The sequence below is a fragment of the Miniopterus schreibersii genome (assembly GCF_964146895.1).
Source record: "Miniopterus schreibersii genome assembly, chromosome: 13".
Taxonomy (NCBI): domain Eukaryota; kingdom Metazoa; phylum Chordata; class Mammalia; order Chiroptera; family Miniopteridae; genus Miniopterus; species Miniopterus schreibersii.
In genome coordinates, this window is record NC_138113.1 from 21683645 (window position 1) to 21696258 (window position 12614).

General features: G+C 35.4%; 1 protein-coding gene across 3 annotated transcripts in view; it reads right to left on the reverse strand.

Annotated features, from left to right (window-relative positions):
* The window catches only part of THADA (THADA armadillo repeat containing), a 267741-nt gene that overhangs the window by 216876 nt on the left and 38251 nt on the right, over window positions 1-12614 (reverse strand). For all 3 annotated transcript variants that reach the window (XM_081155905.1, XM_081155906.1, XM_081155904.1), the window contains exons 21-22: window positions 11339-11496; window positions 5109-5218 (exon numbers count right to left, since the gene is read on the reverse strand). In XM_081155905.1, coding sequence (XP_081012031.1) covers window positions 5109-5218; window positions 11339-11496 — 268 coding nt within the window. The remainder of the gene's footprint in view (window positions 1-5108; window positions 5219-11338; window positions 11497-12614) is intronic.

Below are 12614 nucleotides of genomic sequence, written 5' to 3' on the forward strand. Positions count from 1 at the left end.
AAAATACAAATTCAGGGGTCACAAACCAAAGACACAAAGATTTAGAATTTAAACATTAAGACATCCTAATGTTCCCCAAACCCTATTCATCCAATATAGAAATAAAAAATTTAAAGAATTTTCTCTCTATATAAAGTATTAATATGGCTTCCCAGAGTGACTCATCATTTATTCTTTACTTAATTATTAACAGTACAAATAAAATTCATAGGACACTCAGAAATAAAGTGTCTTATTGAAACATATTTGCCAAAGGAGATGAGAATAAAGGTTTAGACAAGTTGGTATATTCTTTCATTTAGACTGAATGACTTTTCCCCCAAATCTCATACATTGCATTCTATATTTATTTTTTGCTCAATTGCATATCCTTTAGAAACTTGGTCTTTCATTCCCCAGCAGGAAAGGGGAAATTATTTTTTCATTATTACATTCCAATTGTTCGTAATAAGTTTTCTGTTGAATTTATTTGAATTCTAGTAGCTATAATTAACTGAGGAAAGTTTAAATACATATTTAAATTACTTCTGTCCACCATAATTGTTGACATCCATGAGTCAGCGCTGGCATTTTATGACAAAAACTGCTAAATGTCAGCAGTTCATTTTTTCAAGCCAATAATGTGAAAATGATTGTAATTATTGCAATAAATATTTGTAGGTTAAACTACATTTCGGTTAGCACAGCAATTCAAGTATATGAAGAGTAAGACAATATCAAGTATTCACAAACCTCCCTTTTAGATTTAGAATTGTAGTCAGGAATTTAGTCCCCTTAAAATTAAACTTTTTAATTTGTGGTTAGGCAAATGTACACTAGATTTCCTGGTTTACCACCCAGTTTAGGATTCTGTTCAGTTTCATTGAAAAAACAACTTAAAATACTAAGGTCATAGAATAAACAAGCAAATATGAATTTCATCAGAAACCTGAATTTAGAGTTATGATTTGAATGTACTTAACCACTCCAATCAAATGCTCAGGCATAGCATTTGCCTAGTAGCATAGTAATTATGCAAAGGCATAGGCAGACAATTGTGTTTTTAAAGAGAATATGAATACTTCATCAAATTCTAACTAGAAAGCACCATATAAGAAAATCGTATTCTTGCCCGGCCGGGCGTGGCTCAGCGGTTGAGCGTTGACCTGGGATCCAGGTGATTGGAGTTTGATTCCTGGTCAGGGCACATGCCCGGTTTCGGGCTCAATCAATGACTCTCATCATTGATGTTTCTCTGTCTCTCTCTCCCCCACTCCTTTCCTCTCTCTGTAATCAATAAAGATATATTTTTTAAAAAAATTTTTTTTAATTAAAAAAAAAGAAAAAGAAAATCATATTCTAGAAAACTAACTCAATATATCTTGTGTGTGTGCAAGTGTTGCTTTCAAAAAAATTTCCAGGAAAAAAGTGTTTCTCATTGCAATTTACTCTTAGATGATTGTTTAATAATGAGCAGTTTAATTAGTTCAATAGTGAACTGCTTAGCAGATTGTTTAGTAGTAAAGTCAGTTTACATTTGAAGACATGTTGAATAATCCCATTAAAAACCAATTCAAACAATGTGGCTCATGTTTAACTCTTCAGTTATTTATCCATTAATCTCTTTAAGTGCTTCCTTCCTTAACACAGCTGTAGTTCAAGAGGTGGCCAGCAGTTGGCCTCCATTTCAGTGGATTTCCATGAGAGCCCAGATTTCTTTTTGCAAATGTTTTAAATGTTGTATGCCTACATAACTTTTTCATAACTTAAGAGCTTATAAAAAGCTTTCAAAAGGATTCAAAAGAAACACATTTCCTTTAAAAAATAAAAACCAAACAAAAGGAAGCCACACATACTGTAAAGATGTTCTCTGCAAAACCTTCTGTTCAGCAGACCAGAAATGTCTCCAAAGGGATCAAGAACCTCTTGGTTTGGAAGCAACAGTTGAGAACTCACAACAATTGGTTAAAATCCAGTCCTGACAGCCATGAGGAATGGCTGAGATACCAAGCACTGGGCCTTGCCTAGTCTCCCCCTTCCATTTATTTGGAATGCTTTCACAATCTGTACCATTCAACCAAACAGTACACTTGCCCCAAAGCCTCTGTCCTTGGTCCTCTGTTCTCTTTTCCTTTTATGCTCTCTCCTAAAAAATGCAATCCTATTAACTATGATGTTTATGGTGACAACTCATAAATCTACATCTGTTTCTGTTATAACACCAAAACGAATCCCCTATCTCCAAGTTCTGACTTAAATATTTCCACTAGGATATGCCATCACAATCTCACACTCAACACATACAAATTTATTCATTTTTATTAAACCAATTCCCTCTTTCAGTTTCCTTGCCTTTGTTAATGTCAAACCCATCTCTCTGGTCTCCAAGAATTAAAGCACAGGAACAGTGACCTCCATCACTCACATTCACTTGGTTCATTAGCAGACTGCTTTTTTCGAAGATGCCACTACCCTATCTGCAGTCCCACGTCCATATGTACAGTGTGATCTTGCCACTTTGCCATCAAATGGTGGAGTCTAATTCCTCTCCCCTTGAATTTGGACTCGACTTAAAACTTGCTATTACCACAAGAATGTGACTGAAGCAATGCCGTCAGAATTTTGATGATAGGTCAGAACAGACCAGCAACTCCAGCCTAGTTCTCCTGGAGTGCTCTCTCTGGGGGATGTAAGCTGCCCTACGAGAATCTCAACTACCCTAAGACTGCCATGCTGAGAGGCCACCTGTAGTCTCAACCAGGCCCAGTCTTCTGGCTATTCCACCAACGTGCCATAAATGTGAAGAAAGCTGTCTTGGACCCTCCTGATCAGCTCGTTTGCCAAATGAATGCCACCGACTGAACTTAGTAAATACCCCAAGGAGAAGAATCAACCAGTTGAGTACTCCTTAATTCCTGACACATAAAATCATGAAATATAAAATATATCCATAGCTTTCCTTCTAAGCATTCAATACCTCATACATGTGGAGTTGTTACTATGTGGGGCTGAATGTTAACAGAGACACCAGTCTTTACCTCCATTCCCGGAGCCACCATCACAGAGGAAGCTCTATCACCTGGAATCTAGACTGTTGTAACTGACTCCAGGTTCCTTTCACTACAGTCTGTCATTACATGCTATGTAATCTAAGACTTTCAATCAAAACACTACTTTTATACCCGAACACCACAACCAACATCAATCTCATAATGGTTTAAATTTGTAGAACATTTTACAATGCAAAAGGGTCTTCATAAATATCTATTTTACTTGATCCACACAACTCAGAGAGATTTGTCAATAGAGCAAATATTCTTTTCTTTACTATAGAGATGAAGTGATCAGAGGTAAGGAGATTAACTTTGTTACAATCTCATTGCCAATGAATGGAATGCATATAAATAGAACTAAGAGCTTGTGTCTTATACTCCTGCTATTTATCTACTCTGCAACAACCCCCTCTTATCTATTTCAGATAAAAAATATTCAATGCTCCCCCCCATCCCTATTACAGCAAACCTACTTTCTAGGTACCCATAATTTGGCCTCCAACTATCCACCTGTATGATATTGCCTAGGAAACTCCTCCACCACCACCATTACAGTAAGGCTGACTTATTTATCCAGCTAACAATACGCCACGCTGATTCTAGCCTCTGAACATCTGCTCACATTTCCTCCTTTCTCCAACTATCTACTTAAACCTTACTCTTTCATTAGCACAAATTCCACCTCTTCCATTAAGCCCTACCAGCCTATCCAGGAATATCTCTCTGATATTCCTACAGAATTTATAAGTTTCACCCCAATACTGACAATTATATTGAATTATCTTATTCAAATGTGCTGGTCTCACTTTCCAGGTTGGTGTTCTGCTAACACTCCCCCACCCCCGTACATACAGCGATGTTGGATGCTTATAGTCAACATCTGTTCTGACCAGTCAGTGCCCATCACATACCATTTGTAAAATATTTTGAATTTCATCCTGCTTATTTCCCAAATTAAACCATGAGCTCTTCGAGAATAGGAATCTTATCTTATAAAGAAATATTATATCCCCCAAACAAAGCACAGTACTAAGCACAAAACTAGTGTTCAATATATATTTATTAATTGATTTTAAGACAGTGAAGTATGTTGTGTTGTTGTGAGAAAAAAAGTATTCCTAAGTCATGTGGAAAGAAAAAGTTGAAAAGGTAATCAAATATTTTCAAGATCAATAGTTTAACGTCAGGAACATTTTTTAGTGTACCTCTTAAAGATATTCTGTGCAGCCCATAACTGCCAAAATGTTTTATAAATGTTTTTACCAGGAGTGTGAAAAAAAAACTGTGTCAAAAATATCCAAGGAGTATCTAACAGCCCAAAATAAAATGTTTGCTGAGGCTACAACGCTGGCAGAACTCTTCATTTCAAAAAGTTTCCAGGCAATGGAAATGTTTTCCTGGAAAATACTACCTTTTATTTAGAGAACACTTGCCATGAGCACTTAGTCATTAAATAATTTAAAGTTTCCTCAGAAGCTCGTTGGAGGAAATCTAGTATATGAATGAATGAAATTATCAGCACCTATAATGTAAAAAAATAATAATAAATTGGCTCAATATTGAAATCTACCTAAGCACTTTTCCAAGTAAGGGAGAAAAAATCTTTTATACTTTTAGGTCTATTTACTGCTCTTTAAAATTTTTTCTATAAGATAAAACGATAAAAAAACACACACCACAAAAACATAAAATCCTTGTGTTTCTGTGTCTGTAATATACACAAATCCAAAAAACTGGAGGGCTTATTTTATTCCACATGCCAAGTAATTTTCAAAAGACAAAACAGTCATTTCATTCAAAGAAAATAAATGGTAACTTCAAAGCTATTTTTAGCAAAATCTTTGAATTTGCTTCAAATCACCTTTCAATGAGAGAGCAACTGGGTGGACATTTCACTTAATGGCCTGTAGTAAATCATACAATGAAACCTAAGAAAACAATTTCTTCCAAGAGTTCGAAGCCAACTAAGTCTTATTCTTTTAAACATCAAAAGCCACAACTACATTCTACTTCAAGCACATGGTTGGTACATTCAGTCTTTTTAAAATGTACACAAAAGGATTTGTTTTGCTTTACCTGTTTAGTACTTCAGTGAGTTTCACAAAGCCAGTGTAAGCCAATTCAAATGCTCCTCTGTGCCTGGACTGTAAAAGGTGTTGTTTAAAGTGCTCTCCTATTTCTTTTACCTTTAAAAACAAACAAACAAACAGTTCGATGTATGCTTACATTTACAGGTGTTTTATGTCAGTAATATCATTTAGAACTCAGAGCGAGGTAGATGTCCCTCCACAGCTGTTACTATGTGGCAGGTAGTATTTTAAGCATTTACATAATTTAATCTTCATAATAATCCATGAAATAAGTACTATTACCTCTATTTTACAGTAGGGAAAGTGAGGCCCAGAAAGGCCAAGTAACTTATTCAAGGTCACACAAAACAGAAGCGTAGAACCAGTATGCACACCTAGGCAGTCTGGCTCCAGGGTTGGCAATCTTGAACTGCAATGGTAGAACTGCCTTCCTATGCCAGCCTCACAAACCTCACAGTGTTCTTTGTTAGCACATACCATTCAACACCAGCAGCAAATCACACAAGGTGCCCATCCTTACACACCTACTGTGGTTAAAGCATACATAATGAAATGTGCCACTTTAACCATCTCTCAGGGTACAATTCAGTGGCATTCAGTATCCACATTGCTGTGCAACCGTCACCACCAGCCATCACAGAACATTTTCATCTTCCCAAAATAAAACTCCAACCCATTAAACAACTCCCAATAAATACCTTGTAGAGATACACAAATGTGAATGGCAAGATTTAGTGCAAAGGACCTTCTGAAAATCGACAGGCATCACTTAGCGTCAGAACCACAGAATTTTCCAAAACGCTACCCAATAGCTTTCTTATATGTTGCATGCAAGGTTAGACAAATAGTAAATATGACAATTTATTTTAAAGAAGACATGACTAACAGTTGTTGATGAGGTTTTGTACAAAGTTAACTGTTAAATTGGTTGGGTTGATTGTATTTTTACGCCATTAAGATTTGGTGGCTATCAGCTTCAGAAAATCCAGATTTCAAATAAAACGCAGGACCAAAGCTATAATTGGCTATCTGTTGATCCAGGTCTCCCCAGCAGATCACATTATGGAGAAAAGACAAGCTGATTCAAGGTGGCTCAGATATACTTACCTAGAAACACCTTCTACCTCAGCACAGTGACTAATGTTCTGAACACATCAGAGATGATCAATAGTATAAGCAGCAGTTAAAAATGTGACCATAAGCAAGTGTCTCAGTTTCCTCATCTATAAACTGGGGATAACATATTGCCTCGTAGGTTGTGTATTAAAATGAGTTAATAAATATAAACATTCACAACAGACCCATAACCTGCTTCCAATTCAGTTCAATATGAGCTTTGTCTAGGTTTCCAAACAGAGGAAAAATAAAGACATACTCCATATTCAAAATACATCTGATTATAGAGAGAGACAATGAATAATACATTTAGGAAAATAAGAATCAGATATAAAAACAAAAAAGAACCAGAAAAGCAGCATATAATAGTACACTTTAATGTCCCAAAGAGTGACATTGGTCATGTTCTTCAGCGAAAGTTTTCAGGTAAAGACCTGATGATACTCCTAATTTTTAATATTTTTTAAAGGCCACATACTATTAGTTATCAAAAGCAACAGTCAAGTAAGCCTTATCATTTATCTTCAATATGGTCATTTCAGAGTATATTTTGAACAGAATTGGCAAGTCCTAAATATGAACTTAACCACTAAGATAGATCTGAAGCTCAATAATTCTAAAAAAAGGGCAACAGGAAAACACCAGTTAGCTAACTAGTTATGATGATCATTTCTATTATTTCAGAAATAAAAGGTTTCTAAGAAGGTGTTTTAAGCTACAGAAAGTAAAAACATGGAGTCATAGAGAAGGGGTCTCTCTAACTCCCCTTTTTCAAAATATTATAGACATCAAAACAGACTGCAGGAAAACAAACATAAATGTTACTGGTAAAGTGCTTCTCTGTGGACTTAATGGTTCACAATCTAGTTCTTAAGCAAAGATCATACTTTTATTGCTTCCTTTATCTTAACTCCCATCAAAGGCGCCTAAACCAAAAAGCATACAATAAAGTCAAAGGCCTCAAAAGTGTAGCCAGTGGATGGTCTTCTCAAGGGTGGACCTCACTCTAAGTAGTCCTGGCCTCAGAAAACAGAATGAGGTTCTGTTTCCAATAGCAAACAATAAATGACCATTTTTGCTTTTATTTTGCATCATCAAGTAGTAAGAGTAAGGCTTAATTAATTCTAAACCTTGATTTAAAGTTTGACTTTAAGGCACAGCCACTTTATATAACCTTAGGAATATCAATAGGAGTTTCAAACTCGACTTTGGCTCAATGGTACAGTTTATAAAAGTTTACACTACAATAAGATAATATTTTAAATGGTACATTTTCTACAATAGTGCTTTCTTACTAACATTTGGGATTTCTTTGGCACTTAAACATTGTGCTTACATAATAACAAAGATAATAGTTTACTATGATTCAAACATCTTCTTACTAGAATGTTTATTCTTTGCTTTCTAGCAAATTCTTAACCATGTGCCATTTTAACTGCTGTCCCTTTAGGCTGACTTTCTGTCTTGTATCCCCTATTATATTTCTAAGCCCTGTGAGGTCGGAGAACCATATATTATTTTTCTTTATGTTCCCACAATACCCTTGTAGTAAGACAATCAAGAAATAGGTGACTAAATGATGTGCTTAACTTCATTTTACAGCTTAAAAATGGTATCCTGCATTCAGTACAATTCAATGCATACCTGTTCATAATTTCTTAAAAATAAATGTTGGCAAAGAAAATACAAAAGGCAATTTCTTAAGACTTATGAATGCTAATAAACACACTTCCCATTTTGTAGTCCATTACAGAAAATCTAAAACAGTAACAAAAGACCTGGGGGAAAGTATAAAACCAGTTAGCATGGGCATCATGAAAATTACAAGAGACTCTAAAGCAGGAGTTTCAAAATTACCAAATTTCTAATAGTTGGTGATTATTTTTATTAGTGTGATTTCTGTGGCAATCATTACTATGAAGGGGAAAATAGCCTGAAAACCTGCCCAAAATCATCTTTTTAGGAATATTTGGGGAAATATATAAATATATATGAATTGATACTCCAGGTAGAGGAAGCTGTTTAAAAAAATCAGTAGGAACTGGATATCTGATATCCCATGGAAAGAGGACCAACAAAATGTATCAAGCTAAAGCTGTAATTCAGCAAAACATCCAGCTGGAAACCTAGACATACACCAGTCAGGAAGTTGCGAGATAAGGTTGCACGTAGTGCTCACTCTTTGAGGGTCTTGACTTACATTCCTCAAAGCTGGTTTTATCTCTGCCTCTTGTAAGGGGACATTATGAAAGAACCTTTCATTAGGTGATTACCTCGCAGGAGGAAAGTCAGACTGCCTCTGAATGAACACATTTTCCTCTGGCTGAAGCTGTGGAGGACACACTGCTTCCCAAGTGGTTTAGGGAAATGAATCACTTGCTAAAAAGTTCAGCACCAAGTTGCCTTTACTGTCCTGTTGCCTGCAAAAATGTGGTTGGGTATGGGAAGCAGGGAAAATTAAATTTAAAGAAAAATTCAACGAGCAGATCAGAACAAAGGCAGCACTGTGCCATGTCAGAACACAGGCTGGAAGGGAGAAGGGTTGGGTTCCTGTCCCAGAGCCGCCACAAACCAGCTTTGTGATCTTGGGCAATCCAGGTGACATCCAAAGGCTTCAATTTCCCCTTGTACAAGGGAGCTGGATAATATCATCTCTGTGATCCTTCTAGCTCTAATAGTTTGTGAACACAGCACTGAATACTCAGAATTATAAGTGAGTGCCACTTTGCATACAGCAACAAAAATCTCCACATTGTAATCTCACTACCTGCTGGCCTGTTGTAAACTACACTCATGTACATGGGATTTCAGTGGTCACCCCTTTAACAAAGGGCCATAAGGATGGACTTAAAGGAACTGGGCTATAAAAGAACTCCCCTATTAACTACATTCAAGACATCAAATTACAACAGAATTACACTAGTTTTTCAAGAGTGAAGGGTGAGTAGAGAGTAAGGAAGCATAAAGCCGGACATCGGTGTTTTAGGATGTGGGGCACAGCCTCCTTCATCCATTGAGAGAAAAGCGGATCACAGTTATCACTGGTCTCGGGCAAAAATCCAAATTCTACATTCTCCCCAACAAAGGGTAGCATTCTGCCTACAAGCTACTTCACTGCCTCTGCTCTGCAGGTCTATTCTGGTCACCCTCACCTAAGGTGTTGACTGTTAAATTCTTAGCTTTGGCACTAGGTGCACAGAAGATCTAGTGTTGCCAGGGCAACTATGCCCTTGGAAGGAAGGTGGACCTTTGGCATGGCCAGCCACTCCAATGTAAATTACATTCTTCTCTGTCATTTATATTTTTTAACTCTTAAAAGTTTTAAGTACATGAAAGTCTTTTTAATTTAAAGGAATTTCATAGAGCAAAATTTTATGTTTAAAAGCAGGACTCCCCTAGTAATATAAATAACACTAATTTCTTGATGACTTTGGGTTTTCATTGACTAACTGCTCCTAAACTGAGGCATTTCTTTAAAGTCAGCATGATCAAGAATAACGTTTTCCACAGAAGGCAGGGTTTCAATGTCAGAACAGTAGTATCACGGACATTCTTGATCATTCATTCAATTGTTAATTGCTTCTCAAACCTATATATGTGAGGTCACCATATGAACAGCAACATAGGAAAATGACTAAACCTCATCAGACTAGAAATTAGTATTTTACAGAAAAACAGGATGCTATTTTGTATTCAAGAAAACAGTCATTAGAAGAGTTCTTTGGTTTATAAGAGTCTCTCTTTGTCATTGTTACTGTTGTTCTTTTACACACATCTTATTTTATATTAACTCCCAATATTAACATGGTTATCCCACATAAATTAAATTCATAAGATTTGGGTGCTATACAAAAGATGTCGAGGCAAAATAATTTCCATAGGAAACTTTCAGGTCTTTCTCAGTCATAGTAAAAGCAAAATATATTTCTCTTATTTTTTGTAAACACTATCCAAAAAACCCAAAAAACTGTATGTTTTAACTTGTCCTTGAAAAGTTGAGAAGTTAAACTAGCATATGTTTACTGCTTAGTAGGATGGTGACCATCAGTGAAGTAATTATTAATCATAGCTGGATTCCTCAGCGAAGATGTTGGCATGCACGCTATAGCCAGTCACTAGCAATGACTGCAAGTGACTCTACCAACTAACACCTATTTGATTTGGAAGAGACTAAGGAACACGATGATGCTGGCAGAGTACTATTCCTCTGCCATTCCCCTTCTCAAGGCCTTGCAACATCACAAGCCCAGCTGCTAACCAGATGCAAGCACATAAGCCTAAGAGAGTGTGAGAATAAAAAATTAGCATTATTTCCATGGAACTATTACAAAAATAATCAGCATTAGCATACTACAATGTTTGTTTTGTTCTCAAATGTTCTAACACCCTAAGGGAAAAATTATCTTTATTTGAAAAAGGTTAAAAATGAAAGTATATGTTATATATCTTTGCTGGAAAATGGTGGGAAATGGAATTTGTTGAAACCATATGGAGAGGAAGAGGGAATCAATTAAAAAACAGAAATCTAATAAATCTAAAATATTTCCAAATGAAATGCTTATGGTAAGCTAATTTCTTGTAAACACTGCACTAAGTCACTTGAACAGTCCCAGATGGTGAACTAACTCTGTGGTCTTAAAATAAAAGTCAGCCAACAAACCAAAGTGACTACAACTTTATCATCAATGTAGTGGGAGACAAGAGATCCATAATCAACCAATATGTTACTATTTTTCTTTGCAAAATTTAAGAGGTTTGTGGAGTTTTACTAAGTAGACAATTTCATTTAAATTTAAAATTTAAATTTGTATGTGTTAATGAAAATGAAAATGATAATATTGAAGTTAAAAGTGAGGCAAAATCTACAGTTATTTATATACTTAGAAAAATAAAAGTGTTTCTAAAAGTGCCATTGTTTTGAAATGTATTGCAAGGTCCAATTCTTTAACTACCATAAACTTTCTTTAGTTGACATCTGTATGATTTTATTCAAGAAATATTCCAAAAAAATTTATTTTTTTTAGGTTGAGTTATAAATAAAAGTTTGTGATCTATACTTTGACCAGAGATTATACCAGGTGAAATAAACATCTACCCTACCTGCTCCACCGTCAGTAATCCATCAGGAGATTCTGGCACAGGCTGCATGGGTAGAAGCTGGCACAGTGTGCCTAAAAGTAAAGCAACTTCCTTCATACTTCTCCAACAGCATACCAGCACCATCTGAGCGGTTACATCACATGTTTTTCCTTCTTTACCTTAAAAAAAATATCTATTGCAACATTTGATTGCTCACATCCAGGTTTCTTAGAACAAGCTTATTCATAATTTCCCCAAGAATAATCTGCTTAAGCAAACCAATTTGTCATAAATTATATTTACTCAGGAGAAAATAATTAACATTTGTTGAGCATGTCCTATGAGTAGAAATCATGCTAAGTATTTTTTTAGTATACCATTTTCAAAATAAAATACAATAGTTTTAAAACTTAAGTCTAATCTTGGAAATTAATGAAATATCAGTCATCCATAAAATGTGACTATAAAAAACATATTTCATTATTTATTATGGTGAGGGTGGCTATTATATCAGTAAAAGAGGACAGAACTATTTAAATCAAAGGAAAATACAAATTCACTTTCAAAATATATTTAAATTCCATGGCAAATAAGCTAGAATTATCCTTACTCTCTTTTACTAGTTTTAGAAATATTTTAGTACTGACATTAAAAAAAATACAAGACAAATTATTAAATTTAAAAGGAAAAGTAAACAAAACAATATTTACAATGTAATCCCACTTGTTTTTAAAAGCCTACTAAACACTAAAAGGATAAATGTACATACGCATAAATACTTAGAACATGTCTAAAAGGAGATACATTCAGAGGGAAGAAGTGGGATTAGGGATGAAGGAGGGCTTTAATTTGCTTTTAAATCATATTTACCTCGGTATTGTTTGAAACTAATAAGATAAGCATATATTTATGTCATTTTGTGTAATTAAGGAAAAACACATAAAGTTTTACAAGACAATATCACCATCTAGTGGAGAATGCAGAATGTGTAATAAGTCGCTAAGATATTATTGCTTCTGATGACTTTCTGTGGCATTATGGAAAATTATAAAATAACAACTAATGAGAAAATAATCAGTTAGAGCTCAAATTCTGGAGGCTTAGTACAACAGAGAACCTCACATTTTATTGAGTAACAAAGTTTGTTTCCTTTAAAAGGCTGCCTGAGCCCGGTGGGGTGTGGCTCAGCGGCTGATCATTAACCTAGGATCCAGGAGATCGCTGTTTGATTCCCCATCAGGGCACATGCCCGGGTTTCAGGCTCGATCTCCAGTAGGGGGCGTGCAGGAGGCAGCCA